This window comes from Chiroxiphia lanceolata, chromosome 25, assembly GCF_009829145.1.
Source record: "Chiroxiphia lanceolata isolate bChiLan1 chromosome 25, bChiLan1.pri, whole genome shotgun sequence".
In the NCBI taxonomy this organism is placed as follows: domain Eukaryota; kingdom Metazoa; phylum Chordata; class Aves; order Passeriformes; family Pipridae; genus Chiroxiphia; species Chiroxiphia lanceolata.
Window position 1 is genome coordinate 2,210,957 of NC_045661.1, and position 15,869 is coordinate 2,226,825.

A 15,869-nucleotide genomic window follows, 5' to 3' on the forward strand; every position below is an offset into this window, starting at 1 on the left:
TGGTTGGGATGTGGCAGGGGACCCCGATTTGTGGTGCAGCTCCTGGGGTAGGTAGTTCTTCTTGGGATCTGTTCTTCTCTTTGGGATGTTTTCTCCCTGGGAGAGGATTGCTGTGGGGGTGATGGAGATGGTGAAATGCCAGCAAGTGCCATCCCCATGATTAGGGACTTTGCAGAAAGGGTTCCTGACCTGTCTCCTTCCAGGGAAAAAGCACAAGAGAGGCCAGGCTGCTGCAGGGAATTCCCAGCACCTAAACTCTGGCTCACTGTGAGAGCTGCAACATCATCAGTTCCCATGGAGCAGTGGCCCAGCCCTCCCTAAATCTGGTGGGAACCATCAAGAGGGGTCTGCCAGGCTGCTGCTTGCACCCCATCATTATTAAGTGATGCTGCAAGTTATTCCTGAGCCAGAAAACTTCCCAGAGCACGGGCAGGTGGAGGCCCATCCACCCTCAGCAGACCCGGAGCCGTGCGAGGTGCTGGGACCACATCCCCTGTGAGGTAAAATATTTTATCCCTACGGAAGCTGTTTGCCTGGAAGCACCCAGAGCACTTTTTGGGTGGCAGCTGAGTTGCTGGGGACTGCAGCTGGCTCCCTGCCCTCAGGACTGCTCTGCTCCAAGGAAGCTCAGCTGCGTTTTAGCACGAAGCTGTTGGAAGACGGAGCAAGACGCAGAACCCGGTCAAGCAGCGCAGGGTCCCAAACCCTGGAGCAAAGTGGTTGCAGGACAGCAGAGAAACCCCCAAATATATTTAAATGAGGCAGTTGACAGGGGGGAGGCGTCATGGAATCTCATGTGGGCTCGTTCCTGCCATCGCCAGGGGGGCAGAGCGTGACCGCATCCGGCACCGAGCTGGCGAGTGCTCTGAGCCGCCGGCCCCTCCGGCTGCACCGAAAATGCTGCTGAAACATCCTTAGATCCTGCTGCCTCCCAGGCTCCAGCCGCCCCAGTCCTGCAGGAAGGAGGTGTGGAGAGCTCCGCTGCCCCAGGTAAATCACCGCTGGGTCTCGCGCTCCGCCGGGCGGGGGGTGCGACGCTCGGAACAGCAGGAGGAGAGCTGGGTTGGGTGTCCACGTCCAAGGGTGCCTGCAGGCATGTGCCACCACCAGGCTGAGCTTTGGCCTTAAACTGGGCCAGCAAGGCCTGACTCTGATGGGATTAAAACAATTTGAGGTGTTCTGGTGGGTTTTCTTACCTTTTAGATGGAGCGTAGAGATCTTGCATTGACCTCTCGGCAAGCGGCCGACGAGCAGCTCTTTGTAGGCCTTGATTCCAACACAGCTTGAAAAGGGTTCATGTCCTGAGGGGCTGGAGGGTGGGAGGCCCACAGAAATTACCTGATAGACCCAAAAAAGAACATGTGCTGCCGGGCTCTGGCTGGCTGCTCTCTCCAAACAGAGATTTCGATAACGCGTTCGCGTATCGGCGCTTCCATCTCGCCGTACCCAGCTCAGCAAAGAGCCTGCCTGCCACTGAGAGCTGGATTTGGGTCTTATTTTGCAATTTCCTTTTGAGCAGCTCACTTTTCAGATCGTTATCTGCCGCAGCAGCATCTCCTGCCCCTCAGGAAATGAGCCTTTTCAGAATGGCAGCCCCCTGAGAAGGATATTTGGGGACAGAGCAGTTCAATAAGGGAGGGGGAAGATTCCAGCAAGGAATGGGCTTCTAGCCTGGCTGTTGCCAGACTGTTTGGGTAAGTGGGACTTCACAGGAGAGTGGTGGTTATCAGAAAAGCTTTTGATGAATTACACTGAGAAACGTGTCGTAGAGGAAATTATAGAATCTGATCCATAGGATGGATAATGCCTTTGCTGTAACTATCAATCTATCAGTCCATCAGCCATATCATCATGGCTTCTTTAATCACTGTATCAAAGCTTCAGCTGAAATCTCTCCCTGCCAGCCATTTATAAAGGAGAGTTTATAGGCACCGAGTGAAAATTTGAAGTGATTTTATGCAAGTGAAAGCTCACAAAATGAACACCTCGATTGCCATCCTTTATTATAAATCTCTGGAGTGTTATGGCCAAAACCCCAAGCCTAGAGGCCCAGCTCAGGCATTTGTGTCTTCTGATTTTCTGCCTTAAACCCTCTCAAATTCACCAGGATTCAAGTGCTCACCTAGAATTAAATCCGAGGTGTCTCAGACAGAGAGGTGTTGAAGGGCTTCTAATATTTCTGTCTGGACCTTGACTGATGCAAGAGCCTCACATAAACCCACAGCCTTCTTTTGGTTACTTTCTCCTATGTTTTTTTTTTTTTTTTTTTTTTTTTTTTTTTTTTTTTTGTGGATTAAGAGAAAAAAGAAAGAAAGAACCACGAGAGAGGATTAAAGCAAGAAGAATAAATTTCAATTCTTGTTTCTCTCAGGGCCTCAGTGGAGCTCAGGAGCTCCTGTCAAGTAGCAGATAGGACTGAGGTGACAGTTTATAAAGCCATTAAGCTCAGTGATAAGGGCAGGGAGAGCCTGTGGCCGTGTGAGGGTGTGAATGAGAAGGACTCAAGCAGAGGGAGGGCTGGGGGCCTTTTATTTTACATCTGCAATGTCCAACCACCTCTCTCAAGTGCTGAGCCTGATTTTCAGCTTGTGAGGAGCAGCATGAAGCTCAGTGGGACCATTTTGGTTGGTTGCCACCAGGTCTTGCTGCCTCTCTGTGTCCCCCCAAGACCTCGGAGACGCCTCACCAGGAGAATGATCTCTTGTGAGTGGTGAGTACAACACCCTGGGAGAGGAGCCCTGCAAACATCCAAGGCCAGGCTGGGGGGCTCTGAGCCATCTGGTCTAGTTGAAGATGTCCCTTCTCAACAGGGGGTTGGACTGGATGAGCTTCAAAGGTCCCTTCCAACCCAAAACATTCTATAATTCTATAATACCTGCCACTGGTAATGAGAGTTTCAAGAACCCTTCTGAGGACAGGCACCCAAAAATAAAGTGCAAGGAGCACCAGTCATTCTTGTAAACCAAGCCCCAGATTTTGGGGCTCATTGCCTTAAAGGTATAAAGCAAATCCAAAAAACTACCAGCAACCCTTTTGTCTCGAACCAGCAGCAGCCAAACAGTACCCGAGAGATTTAAAAGAATTTTGCGATTTCAGCTGGACAAAAGATTTTTCTCTTGTTCAGGTGGATATTTGTCATCATCTCAGCTGTCACCTTGCTCCTGTATGCTTTCCTCTTGCTGTCACTTTACCTCATGCTCAGCAGGAAAATAGGTAATTTACTGTCCTGTTGGGTTTTTTTCATTTTTTTGGGCCCCAGTGTGGAATGGGAAAGGCTCAGGGCAGGGATGGAGCACCAGCATCACTGTGCTGTGCTGGGGTCCAGGCTGTGGGAGAGCTGTAAGTGATGTGGGCAGCGTCAGCGAGGGTTGTACAACCCTGTGTTGTTTCAAAACCATTTTCTTTCATTGCTCTTGTTAGTGAAGTGGTGGGAAAACCCCACCAGAATCCATTGACAGCACATTATTTCTGGTGAAACTCCACTTTCCGGCAGGGAAGTCTTTCACTCAAAACTGCTGCTCACATTTGTACATCACCCAGCCCTGCCTGGCCACCGGGGTCAAACTCATTCCAAACTTGCAAGGAGAGGCCCTGATGCTGTGATTTAACACTGCAGCCTCTCCCTGCAGAGCAGGGCACGACTGAATCATCTCCAGAACCGAGCTGATGGAGCTGTGCCCACTCCAGCACACAGCAATAATTCTTGGGGTTTGCTGTGGGGCAGTGCTGGGGCTCCTGCAGAGGGTGGGGGTCCATGTGGGGTGTGGGGTGCACTGGGCACAGCCAGGGCAAGGTGCTCACTCTCCTCTTGGTCCCAGCCCAGCATTCCCATGGGATGCAGGGGTCCAGCAGCCCTGTGGCACAGCCCACCCCGGATCCAGCCCCTGTGGCACAGCCCACCCCGGATCCCACCCCATCAGCAGGAGGGGCCAAGGCACAACAACCAGCACCAGCCTATGCAGGTAAGGGGGTCCTGCAGCAGCAGAGCTTTGTCCTGGTGCTGGGATGGGAACTTTAGGCTTGGCATTTGTGTGATGTGCCTTCCCTTCCAAGCTGGGAAGACCCCGGGGTGGCCACGGGAGCAAGTGGCCAGCAAAGGGCTGGCACAAGAGCCACTCACCAGCCCAACTGCCTCCTGTCTCCCCAGGCTTTCCCTGACTGGTTCCCTACAGGCCAGGGGTGGGGTGGGGAGGGCTCACACTGATGGTTTTCAGATTTTCAGTTTTCACTCCTGTAACCCCCTGGGAAGGGCTGCTGATGGTGATGCCTCCTGTGTTTCAGGGAGCAGCGACACCTCCTCAGACACCTCGGAGGACTCATCTGACAGCCCCTCCTGCCCACAGGTACAGCCCTGGGCACAGAGCCTCTGCCAGAACGGCCCCAGCCCAGCAGTGGAGGTGCCAGCACTGTGTCCATGTGGCTCCTGCCTGGCTCGAGACCCCCAGAGCAGCACCAGGGGTGGTGGGGGGGGGGAAATGCATCAAATCATATTGAGATTCCATCAGGGGTGCTGGGGTGGTGGCTGTCCTCTGTCCTCTGTCACATGCAGTGTTCCCCATTTAGAAGGAAGCATCCCCAGGGGCCAGGGAGATCCTTGGGCACAACTAGACATGTTAGGGAAATTAGGAATATTAGGAAAAAATCTTCCCTGTGAGGGTGGGGAGGCCCTGGCACAGGTTGCCCAGAGAAGCTGTGGCTGCCCCATCCCTGGAAGCGTCCAAGGCCAGGTTGGATAAACTTGGAGCCACCTGGGCTGGTGGAAGGTGTCCCTGCCCATGGCAGGGGGGTGGAATGAGATGAGCTTTAAGGTCCCTTCAAACCCAAACCATCCCATGATTCTATGAAGGGGTGACCACCTTTGAGTGGGTTCAGGGCAAAGGCCCCCCAGGTGGGTGCTGGTGCCAGACCTGGGGTTTGTGCTGCTTCTGCAGGGCCAAGGCTCAGGAGGAAACATCAACTACACACCCCTGGTCTTCCCAGGGAAAGGCCATGGGCCAGGCCCTGCCCAGGACTATGAGAACACGAAGACTGGGACTGACTATGTCAACGTGGACCCCGAGAAGAAGAAAGCACATCTCTGGCCCTGCTCCAGCCCCGTGGCATCCCAGCCTGTGGAGTACACTGAGGTGAAGCTGTGACACCCTGGATGCTGCTGGTCAATGCACAGCTGCACCACCAGGGCTGCCCCTTCCCTCGGGCAGTGCCTGGCACAGGCTGATGCCTGCAGCTCTTATTCCTTGCCACACAAGGAATGCAGTTTACTTGGCATTTTACTTAAAGGCATCGCTGTTCCCGGAGCGTGGGGTGGTGCATGGAAGAGTTGCTCCCACCCAGGCTGAAATGTGCTCCCCAGTTTTGTGTGATGGCCCTTTTTGTCATTTTGTGAAAGCAAATGAAACATCCCCCTCCCCCAGCCCCTCGAACTGGGATGTAGTTAAGGGTGGAAATGCAGTGATCTTCAAAATACCCACCCAGACTGGCTGACAGCTCCTCTGAATGATGCTTGTTTTGCTGATCACCCTCATAAAATCTTGTTAAATGCAGTTTCTCCACCTGTGTTGCCCTTGCTGCCTGACAAGCCCTAATCCATTGCCCTTCCCTGCACTCCCTTTGCTTTGATGCTCAAAATATTTCCAAGTCCCTGTCGCTCTCAGAGCTGCCATGGGGCTTGGGGTGGCAACGTGGGCATCTTAACCCTTGGCCACACATCCAGGGGGCTGCCAGGACCAGGACAGGAGGGAGGCTCACCTGGGGAGCTTCCTCCCCCAGCTGAAAGCCACAGTCATCAACCCAGCTGGGAAGTATCCAAAGGGCTCCCAGGGGATTTATATCCCAGGGGGTTCTGGTCTTTCTGGGTTTTGAGGGATGCAGCTCTCCACGTGAGTGTAGGCAAGTCAAATCCCTCTGTGTCTGGTGGGGAGGAAAGCTGTTCCCTGTCTCCCACCTTTTGCTTTCCCTGCTTTGTCCCTGCACCTGATGCCCTGAGTGCCTGGGTCGGCCTCTCCCCACCTGGGTGATGTCCTTGCTCCTCACTCTGCATTTTGTTACTAAGGATTACTAAGGAAATAAAATTCCAAAGCGTTGGGAAGGGGGAGTGTGGACCTGGGAGCTCTTTGTGAGGGGGATGGAGCTGCTGCCTCCCAGCACAGCCCCCTTTCCTCAGGGATGGAGCTGCCCCAAGTGCATTTCAAATCAACTCGGCAGCAAAGTGCTTTAATGAAAGGTTGTGAGACAATTGATTGGGTATTGATCATGGGAGGGGGGGTCAGGCACTCCTGGTTTTATAACCTTGCTGTGCAGATCAGACCAACTTGAAGGGCACATGAAGGAAAATGTTCAAAACCCCAAACCCATCTCTGGGAAACATCACTAGAGGCCAGGAGAGGTGTGGATGTGGAACTGGAGGTGAGGCCAAAACCAGCCAGTGGGAGTTTCTGGGAAATCTGATTCAAATGCCTGGTGATTAAAAAGGGAAAATAATTTAAGATTTCAAAATATTTTACTCTTAATGTCTTATTTTTACAGATTTAGCCTGGGATAACAGAAGAAATAACACACATTGCTTGCAGGGGATTTGGTACCTTTGCTGGGACATTTGTACATCACCATCAGCAGCTTTTGAGCTCGGCTCCCAGAGCAAATGGATGCTCTTTCCTGCCTCATCCATGCTTTATTCTTACACAAAACAGCCTCTGGGATACCTTCAATGAACAGGGAGAAGAGCAGGGGCCAGGCTGGGACTGCAAGACCATGGCTTGCTCCAGACCACCCCTCCTCTGTGCTCCCAGTTCCCTGAGGCCGTGTCTGAGCCCTGGGTGGTTTTGGCACCCTGATCCCTGCTAAATAAGACAAAAGCAGCAGCAATTTGAGAGCAGCTCTGCACTGGGATGCAGCAGATGTTGAACAGCCAGAGCAGCCCCACACGGGGGTTGGGGGGCTGTGAGTAAATCTGATGGGAAGTGCCAGGGATAGGAGGGAAGCAGGATCTGAGCTGGAGCAGGGCCAGGGCTGCTCCGAGCAGCTCCGTGGGGGTGTCAGTGCTGCATTTTTGGCTCTCAGACGGGCACAGTGTGATGCAGGACAGCTGAGAACTGCAGGAGAGGACGTGTCTGCCCCGTGGCTTTGCTCCAGCCCCTCCCTGGCCCCGGGGAGGTGGGCAGGGGGCAGCTCCAGACGTGCCCGTGAGCAGAGGAACACGCTCTGCAGCCCAGAGGGGTGAGTGTGCTGTGCCCCAGGGTGGGGCAGAGCTGTGTCCTGCTTGTCTGCTCGGCCAGCAAAGCCCTGAGGATGGGAGATGAGAACTCACGGGGAGCTCTCGAGCAGATGGAGCCACGTTGCCTCCTGCTGTGCTCAGGCTGCTTTGCTGGCATCTGTGAAACACAAAAAGCTCCAGTCCCTCCAGGAAGATTTTGCTGGTGCAGCATCCTCTTCCCGGAGGATGCAGCATCCTTTTCCTGGAGGAGAGCAGCCAGAGGCTCCCTAAAGCCCCGGGGGGGTGGGTGCTGTGGTCAGACAGTGGCTGGAGGGGCTCTGTCTGTCCCCCCTCGATGCTCACAGGGTGTGCAGCAGCAAGGACAAGATGGACAGTGGTGCTTTCTGGGTTAAACATTCAGATTTATGCAAAATGAAGGCTACCAGCTGGGGGGAGAGCCGCCGTGACACACAGCTCGTGGTGTCACATCTGGTGTGGCAGAGGAGGGACGTGCCCGGGCATCAGTAACCGCGGGATCTCAGAGCGTGCCCGACTCTGTCACCCCCTCCTCGCAGGGTGGGTACAGCTCCCTGGCACTGCCCCCGTGCAGGGGGAGGCTGGCAGGGCCGGCGTGGTGGCTGTGGCTCAGGATGGTGGTTTTCCTGCTGCAGAGGCTCCCGGTGGAGGCGGGTCTGCGCAGCCCCGCCCGGGGGCCGCCCCGGCAGCGCAGGCATCGCGCGGCGTCCTGGAGAAGGTGCCCGCTGAAGAACATGTAGATCCAGGGGTTGCAGCAGCTGCTGAGGCTGGCCAGCAGCATGGTGAGGCTGAAAGCCACGTTGGTGGACTCTGGGGAGGCAAGAGGGAGAGGTGAAACCTCCACAAGGGTTGGGCGGGGTCGCAGTGGGCAGGACCTGGGCTCTCTCTTTGTCCTTTGTCCCGTTCCCATCCCACCTCACTGGCATTCCTTTGGGTAGGAGGGTTTGCAGTGTGCAGGCAGAGCCAGGCTCTACCCTTGGCAGAGGGTTCAGGTGGGTGATGTTCTGCAGTGGGGATGTTCCAGAGCACATCCTCAGGGAGTCTTCTGGGAGGTGAGACCCAGCAGCTTTTGGATCTTCCTGCAGCCTGTGTGCTGGCCAAAGCATCTCCCAGAGGAGTTTTGACCTTGGATAAAGTTCCTTCTACCCATGGACAGGCTAGGAGAGCTACTGAAAATTTCCAGGGGGGAAAAAAATCAACCCATGAAATCAGAAACACACTTATGACACCTCTGTGAATTCCTACATGAGGGAAGGGACATGGCACGGGTGTTCCCACATCTTTGCCCGTCCCTGTGGATGATGGCCAGAAAGCATTATTTTCCAGTGGCTTTTCTGATGAAAGGAGTGATTTGACTCTGGGGAGGAAACCTGTGATTTTTTTAAAAAACGACAGAATAACAGACAGCTCTTGTTTTGAGTTTTTAACAAACTCAGCAGGTCCACTGCATGTTCCCAAGGCTCTGCCCACACCCTGTGCAGCTCCCCCCCGTGCCCACCACCACTCACCATCATCAGGAGCATCCTCATCCCACACTGACCACATCTGCATGCTGAAGAAGGGCGCCCAGCAGGCCACGTAGGCCGCCACGATGACGAAGGTCATCTTCACCGTGCGGATCTTGGCGCGGGAGATGGTCCTCACGCTGCTCACCCTCGAGGGCTGCCCGCCCTTCTCCGGGGGGCAGGGGGCAGGAGGGGCAGCCCCCGCGGACCCCCCCGGGCCGGGGGCACCGCTCTGGGTCTTGCCCTTGAGGTTCTTGCAGATCTCGTGGCAGATGAGGCCGTAGCAGACGGTGAGGACGCCAACGGGCAGGATGAAGATGCACAGCGTGGTCCAGGTGATGTAGGCGCGGGCTCCCCACGGGTACCTGAAGTCTGCCCAGCAGTCCAGCACCCCCGAGCCCGGGCGAACCTCCCGCAGGGAGAAGATGAACACCTGGGGCAGGCTGAGCAGGCAGCTGAGCAGCCACGTGGCCCCGACCATGGCGTGGGCCTGGCGGGTGGGCTGCTGCAGGGTGTGCAGCGGGTGGCACACGGCCAGGTAGCGGTCCAGGGTCATCGCGATGAGCATGTAGGTGGAGGCGAACATGCTCAGCACCTGCAGGTACTTGACGGCCCTGCAGAGGGGGTCCGGCCCCAGGAAGCGGTAGGTCGCCTTCCAGGCGAGCTGCGGCAGCACCTGGAAGAGCGCCACGGCCAGGTCGGTGAGCCCCAGGTGCAGGATGAAGAGGTGCATGCGGCTCATCTTCCTCCGCAGGCGGTACATGGCCAGCAGCACCCCCGCGTTGCCCACGGTGGCGATGGCCAGGATGGTGCCCAGCACCCCGACCTCTGCCTTGGCCAGCTCCTCGTCCCGGGTGTGCAGCAGCGTCAGGTTGGGGTCCCCTGCCAGGCCCAGCAGCCCCTGGCCGAGCCCAGGCCGGGTGTGGGGAGTGCTGTTCCCCCCCCAGCCTGGCTCCATCCCTTCGGGAAGCTGTGCAGGAGCTCGGGCAGCTCCAATGCTCCTCTCCGATGCCCCTTAACCCCTTCCCTGTCCCCCCAGGGCTGAGAAATCAAAGTTGGTGCTTCCCCTGAGCACCAGCTCCCGTGTCCCTGCCTGAGGGCTGGATGTGCCTCCTCCAGCTGTCCCCAACACCGGGACACCTTGTCACCTGTCAGCACCACACTAACCCTGCGTCGAGCACCTGCAATTCCCTCTCTGCCTGTGCTGCTCTGGAAAAATATTCCCGTGGAGCAGAGAGGTGCAAGAGCCCCTGCTTAGTGCTTGATGTTTCTTTCCTCTTCCCTAACCGTTCCCAAACCCCTGTTTCTCCTTTCACTGCTCGTCTCGTGCATCCCCCCTGCGCTGTTGAATCGAAGTGGAAAGGGAAGTTCTCTGCACTGCTTCTCCCTGTAGCAAAAGCAACAGCAAACGCTACAGATGCTGCGTCCCTTCGGCCCTTTCATTCCAAGAACGGCAGGCGGGCGAGCATTTCCCAGCCCGTGGGAAGCGCGTGTCTGTCTGTCTGTCTGTCTGTCTGTCTGTCTGCCGGCGGTGGCTCTCTGTGTGTGAGCACCGTCCCCCGGGGCTGGGTTTTATTTGTGCCCCGGCAGGTCCCTCCCCGCTGGCCCCACCACGGCTCTGCCCCCGCGCTCCGAGAGCGCTGCCGGACCCTGCACCAGACAGGTGAGTGCTGATCCCACTCCTGCTGCTCTCTCCGGAGCTGCCATCCCCGGGTTTTGCCAGGGGATTTTACCAAAGGGGATTTCTAGGCTGGGAATCCTCCCGCGCTTCCACCTTTGTCCCCTGCGTCCCCTCATCTGCGGCGAGTCAGGGCTGGGGACAGCCTGCCCTTGATTTGCTCTGTCCCTACAAGTCTGACCCCTCCCAAATCTCTGCCCTTGGCTTCTCCTGCTGGGATCTCTCCGTCCCAAGAGCCTGGGGACGAGGGGGGGTGCGGGTGCCCCACAGCAGGAGTCAGACATCCATTGGCTTTGTGCAGCTGGGTCTCAGCCCCGCAGCAAAGTCACTGCAAACATCATTTGCCGGCACCACCTCCCGGGGCTGCCCGGTTTGATCTGCTCCCCCTTTCCTTCCCTGTGGGACACAGACTGTCCCCGAGACATGGCCAAAAGCCTGAGTGTGGCTGCTGAGCCCTCAACTAAACTGTGTCATTTTTTTACTCCAGCTGACAGGAAACCACCCCGAAAGTGGGGAGTGAGGTTGTGCCCATCCCCGGAGCAGCCTCTGCCGCGGGTCACCGGCGTTTGCACCATCTCTCATCCGCACAGAGCCTGGGAAAAATCCATGGGAAGGGCAAAGCTGATGGGGAGAAGGGAGCTGCAGAGGTCTGCTGTGTGCCAGAGGGAAGGTGATGCTCAGCAGGATGAGAGCACTGTAAATTATGTAGTGGAAAATCCAGGTGAGCCTGGAGCCCAAAGGCTCTTGCCCCTCACCTGCCCAAGAGCTCTGGCACCTCCTCACCTTCCCTTCCCACTCTTTTTTGAGCCTTCAGTGTGTTTTCCCACATGCTGTGTGATTGCAAAACATTTTCACTGCCTACACACACAAATACACCTGGTGAGTGTGTGTGCACACACGATTTCACTTCTGTTTTGCAACGTTAAGGCTTTGTTTTCCCTCCTGGCTACTGGATGGTGGCAGTAAAAAAATAAGAAATGAAACCACCCATCCATTTCCAGCCTTTTCTCCCCTTTCCCTATGGGGGAAAGATGGATTAAAATTCACCTGACATGGGCTTTGTCCCAGCACGTGCCTGCTGGACACAGGCTCTGCTACCCCAGCTCACAGGCTGGTGATATTACAGCAAAATTCCCTGTGTAAAGGCAGTTATTTGCTGAATAAATTTGCAGATCACTTCTAATAACCCTAAATGAGCGCAGTTTGTGTCTAATTAAAAGACATTCATCCTTATGAGACCCCACGGATATAAAGTGCCCATCAGAGAGTGCCTGGTGGAGGTGCTGGAGGTAGGAAGGTTTGCAGTGAATAATGTAATTTTCTGTGTTTGTGATCAGACAGCTGATTTTCTGGAAGATTAATAGAGGGCAGTGCAAAAAAAAAAGAACCCTACAAGGCAATGAAAGGCTGAGAGGAAGGCAGAGATGGAAGGGCAGATTCTGCAGAGAGAAAGAAACACTGAGAGGGTTTTGAGGGCAGATTCAGCTTTTTCTGGCACCAGCTCGATTTGGGAGCAATTCCCTTGGAATCAGAGCTTTTACTCCAGATTTACCTAAGTTTAGTCACATGGAGGATTCTCCTGCAAAGGTGCTTAGAGGAAACCTGAGCTAATTCACAAATGAGAAATAACCCCAGAAAATAGAAATTTCTTGTCTTTTGGGAGCGAGATTATCGCGGGAAAGAAATTTTTTTTTGGAGCAGATGGATTGAAAAACAAACTCACTTTCATTCATGGGTTTCCTGAACATTTTGATGCAACACCAGGGCTGGGTTCTCCAGCCCAGCAGCTCGGGAGTTACTGGCTGAGGAAGGTGCTGGTTTGTTCAGGGCTCTGGGAGCTTTGGGGAGGTGATGGCTCAGCCTCACCTGCAGCTATTTAGGCTGTTTCCCCTAAACCAGGCCCTGGGGAGCAGAGGTTGGAGGTGTTTCACGAGGAGGAAAACTCTGCAGTTTTCTGGTAATGCATCTCTTTGTGTCCAGGGAGGGGAGGGCACATGTGCAGGGTGGGGGTAACCTGGGTTATCCCCCCTGCAGGGTGACCTGAGCCCTGAAATGTGCTGAAAACTCCTGTCACAGGGTCTGTGATCCCTCCCTTCCCCCCAGGGGAAGCTCAGGGACCACGTAACTGGATTTCTAAGCTCTTAAATTCGGTTTGTCAGGGCAATGCTGGATTGCATCACTAATTTTTGGCAGCTGATAACACCAATACACCACAAAGCACAGCACATTAACCACTGGTTTTATTACAGCTGGCATCCTCCACTCCTTCTGTAGAGGTTTTGTGATTGCAAAATCATTTGGCACAGCACCTGGTTACTTTTTTTTTTTTTTTTGTGGGTGGCTTGCTGGTTAAATAAATAAAATTTGCTGGCTTGGGTTTATATAGGCTGCTTTGGCTCCCTTTTCAACACAAATATTTTATTTGTGGCGTGTGATGCTGTTAAACTTTTATTGCTGACAGCACAACACAGGCTTGGTCTGTCTGTAGCATTTAATCACTGAAATGCTTTTTGTGGTTTCAGGTCAGGAAAAGCAAGATTTGGTCATTTTGCTCTGGTTCAGATGCTGTAAAATTAATAGTATTGCAAGTGCTTTATGGCATCTTGGGGTGTCTCCTTGGGAAGGAATGAGGGCAGGAATGAGGGCTGGGAATTCCTGGTATCTCGTGCTGTATTAAATGCCAGCTCCCTGTCAAAATGAAGCCACGAATGAGTTCCCCACTGCCTCCTGAAAATATAAACTGCTGAGACTTCCCAGTTCTTGGAGACTTCAGGACCTCAAAGCCCAGCTCGCTCTTGCCACTGAGCTGACTCCAGGTAGGACTGTCCTTTGCTTTCCTCAAACCTGGGGAGTCTGGAAGCCGAAAACTTGCTATAATCTGAGTTTTTCATTGCTTGAAATGATTGTGAAGAGCTCTCAGAAAAGTCACCTTGTGGTGTCTGTCTTGGGCAAACAAATTTCCCTGCAGAGTGATGGCTCCCCTTCCTTGGAGTGCAGAAGGATCCAGCCCAGCCCTGCTCCATCCTGGTACCATGTGAAACACCCCAAAACATTAATCTGCTTTTAAATGCCCCCTGGTTGCACTCTGGAGGGAGAAAACTCCCCAGTGAAATCGGGCACTGTCACCTCTTGAACCGCAGCTTCCATCGTTTTAAGGGAATTATAAACCAGAAATGACTCTCAGCCTCACCTTTTCCTCACCTCCTCCCTTTCCCTCACTCAGATTTGTTTTTTTCCCCACTTAATTAAAGCCTCTGATCCTGCTTTAATATTAGAGAGCACGTCTGGGTGCATAAATAAAGATGCTGAACACATGGTGAGTGCCCCAAAGCGGTGCCTGGTGGGGACTCTCCCTGGCAGAACAAGCCAGCTGGATTTTAATGGAAAATCCATGTGAAGCTGTAAAAACTGGCAAGCAGAACAACAAAAGATGACAGTGTTGTGTTAAAGAATTAAAGGATCAGTGTTTAAAGTGTTGCCTTGAACATAAACTTGGTGGGCTGAGCTGCTGCTCCCGGGGGCTGCTGTGTCCGAGCTGGGAATTTGACAGCCCAGCTCGTCTCAGAGCATCCCTCCCTTCATCCTCCTGGTGTCCCTGATCTTTGGGACAGCCCTGCCCACCCAAGCACCCCGAGAATCCCAAAACCATGCCCAAGAGCAGAGTTGCCCCCCAAACCCCACAGGTCCGCCCACACCAGTGGGGTTGGGACCAACCTCCTCTCCCTGGCATGGGAGAGGATCTCCCTGGGATCCAGAAACGTCTCCCAGGCTGGTGAAGAGCACCAGGAGACTTCTGTTAAATAAAATAAATCCAATCCTGGGGTGTTATTGCAGCTGATAACTCCATTAGAGTTTACTTTTTTCCTTGTTGTTTCGCTGTGTCTTCTCATTTGACCCACATGCGTGGAAACCTGCTTAAGTAGAGGCAACTGCCAGAGGCAAAATTGAATCTACAGGCATCTTCGAGAGAGCAAATTACTTGTTTATCATCCTTACACTCTCCCTGTTGGTTTCCTTGTATAGCCAGGGATGTTTAAAGACTTTGGTAGCTGTGAAATGCTGCAATTTCCTTCCCTGCTCCCTCATCTCCTTTTGTTGTTACCGTCATTAGCATTTGAAAACCAGACACGGCCAGAGCGTTTACAACCTTAAAATCAATAATAATAATAAAAAAACCCCAAACAAATTACATTTCAAGGCTGGAAACAAATGGCTTTTTCCTGTTCTCTGCTGACAGGCTGCTGTGGGGGGAAAATCTGTGTCTGTTGGCTGTGGTGTGGACAGAGGGGAAAGGAGGATTCACATGGGACAGGATTCCCACCCAGGCAGCAGTGACAGAGTGACCAGGCTGGGAAATAGGAATAGGTTCTGTATTTTGCTTTATTCAGTGGATATATGGAATTTTTTTAATGTTATTTTTAATAAACCCCTTGGTGGGAAATTTGTGTTGTTTGCAGGGGTCACTGCCAGGCTCTGGTCCTGAGCGTGGCCCTGTGGGGATGGGCTTGTGTGGGGTCAGGGATGGGTTTGTGTGGGGTCAGGCTGGCAGAGCTGGTCCCCAGGGGCACCTCAGGGCAGGGTGGGTGCTTGGGGTGCTTCAGGCATCAGCACCTACAGCCCACATCACCCTGAGCTGGGATTGGGGCTGCAAGCCCTGGGGACAGGGATGCTGGAGGCATCTGTGCTCTGGAGTGGGAGGGGAACCTGCTCTTACCCTCCTCCCTCCCCTTTGTGCAGGCAAAGGAGAACAGAGGATTTATAAAACACGTTTAATTGAAAATCTCAGTACAGAGGGGGAATGAATAAGAACCTCCCCATGGCCTCAGATCTGCTTTGTCTCCTGTTGCCCTCCTTGCCTGATGGAAGTGCTGTGGTTATTCAGGGCCTGTTCTCCTCCAGGTAGGAGAGGCATCAATCAGGGTTATGAAAGGAGAGGAGCAGCTGCTTCAGGATAATAAGTTAGAAAATGATGAATCATGGGGAAAACGTCTGCAGAGATCTGCACTCGCCCTGCTGCAGCAAAGTTCAAGGCTTTGTGATTAGAGGTTGTTCTTGCCTGTCTGACAGTCAGACCCAGGTTGTGCCCAAACCCAGGGAAGTGTGGCTGGGATTGTGCAGCTTGTGTTGTCCAGTTAAAACACCGGGAATTCCTCACCTGCCCTGACGTTATTACCCTGAAAGCTCTTGGGCTGTCAACCTGAGGGACTTCCAGGTGCTGAGAGACAAGTTCACAGAGTCGAGATGTGGTCACCACAAGCGCTACCGCTGCTCTTAAGCTGTTTGGGCAACTTCTTTTCTTGCTACTCTTTATGTGGAGAACAGCACAAAACAAGGCCAATTAACGCTCATTACTGTAGTTTCACCGGTGGTTTATCTCGACGTGCTCAGCAGATAAGGAGTGCCAGCGGAATTACTACCTTCGGCTCGCGTGAAATGTGTTGGGTATTTTTTTTTCTTT

At 53.7% G+C, this 15,869-nt stretch overlaps 2 protein-coding genes across 2 annotated transcripts; one reads left to right on the plus strand and one right to left on the minus strand.

The window, feature by feature from the left end:
* Positions 1-784: 784 nt before the first annotated feature.
* RHEX (regulator of hemoglobinization and erythroid cell expansion) lies at positions 785-5,138 on the plus strand. Its single transcript, XM_032710352.1, has 6 exons — positions 785-856; positions 2,669-2,703; positions 3,125-3,213; positions 3,819-3,962; positions 4,282-4,343; positions 4,932-5,138. The coding sequence occupies exons 1-6, from the start codon at positions 785-787 to the stop codon at positions 5,136-5,138; spliced, it is 609 nt and encodes a 202-aa protein (XP_032566243.1).
* A 2,592-nt stretch (positions 5,139-7,730) lies between these two features.
* AVPR1B (arginine vasopressin receptor 1B) lies at positions 7,731-9,691 on the minus strand. The gene is made up of 2 exons (XM_032710353.1): positions 8,737-9,691; positions 7,731-8,038 (listed from the first exon to the last, which is right to left on the minus strand). Exons 1-2 carry the CDS (start codon positions 9,689-9,691, stop codon positions 7,731-7,733), a joined length of 1,263 nt encoding a protein of 420 aa, XP_032566244.1.
* Between the last annotated feature and the right edge of the window lie 6,178 nt (positions 9,692-15,869).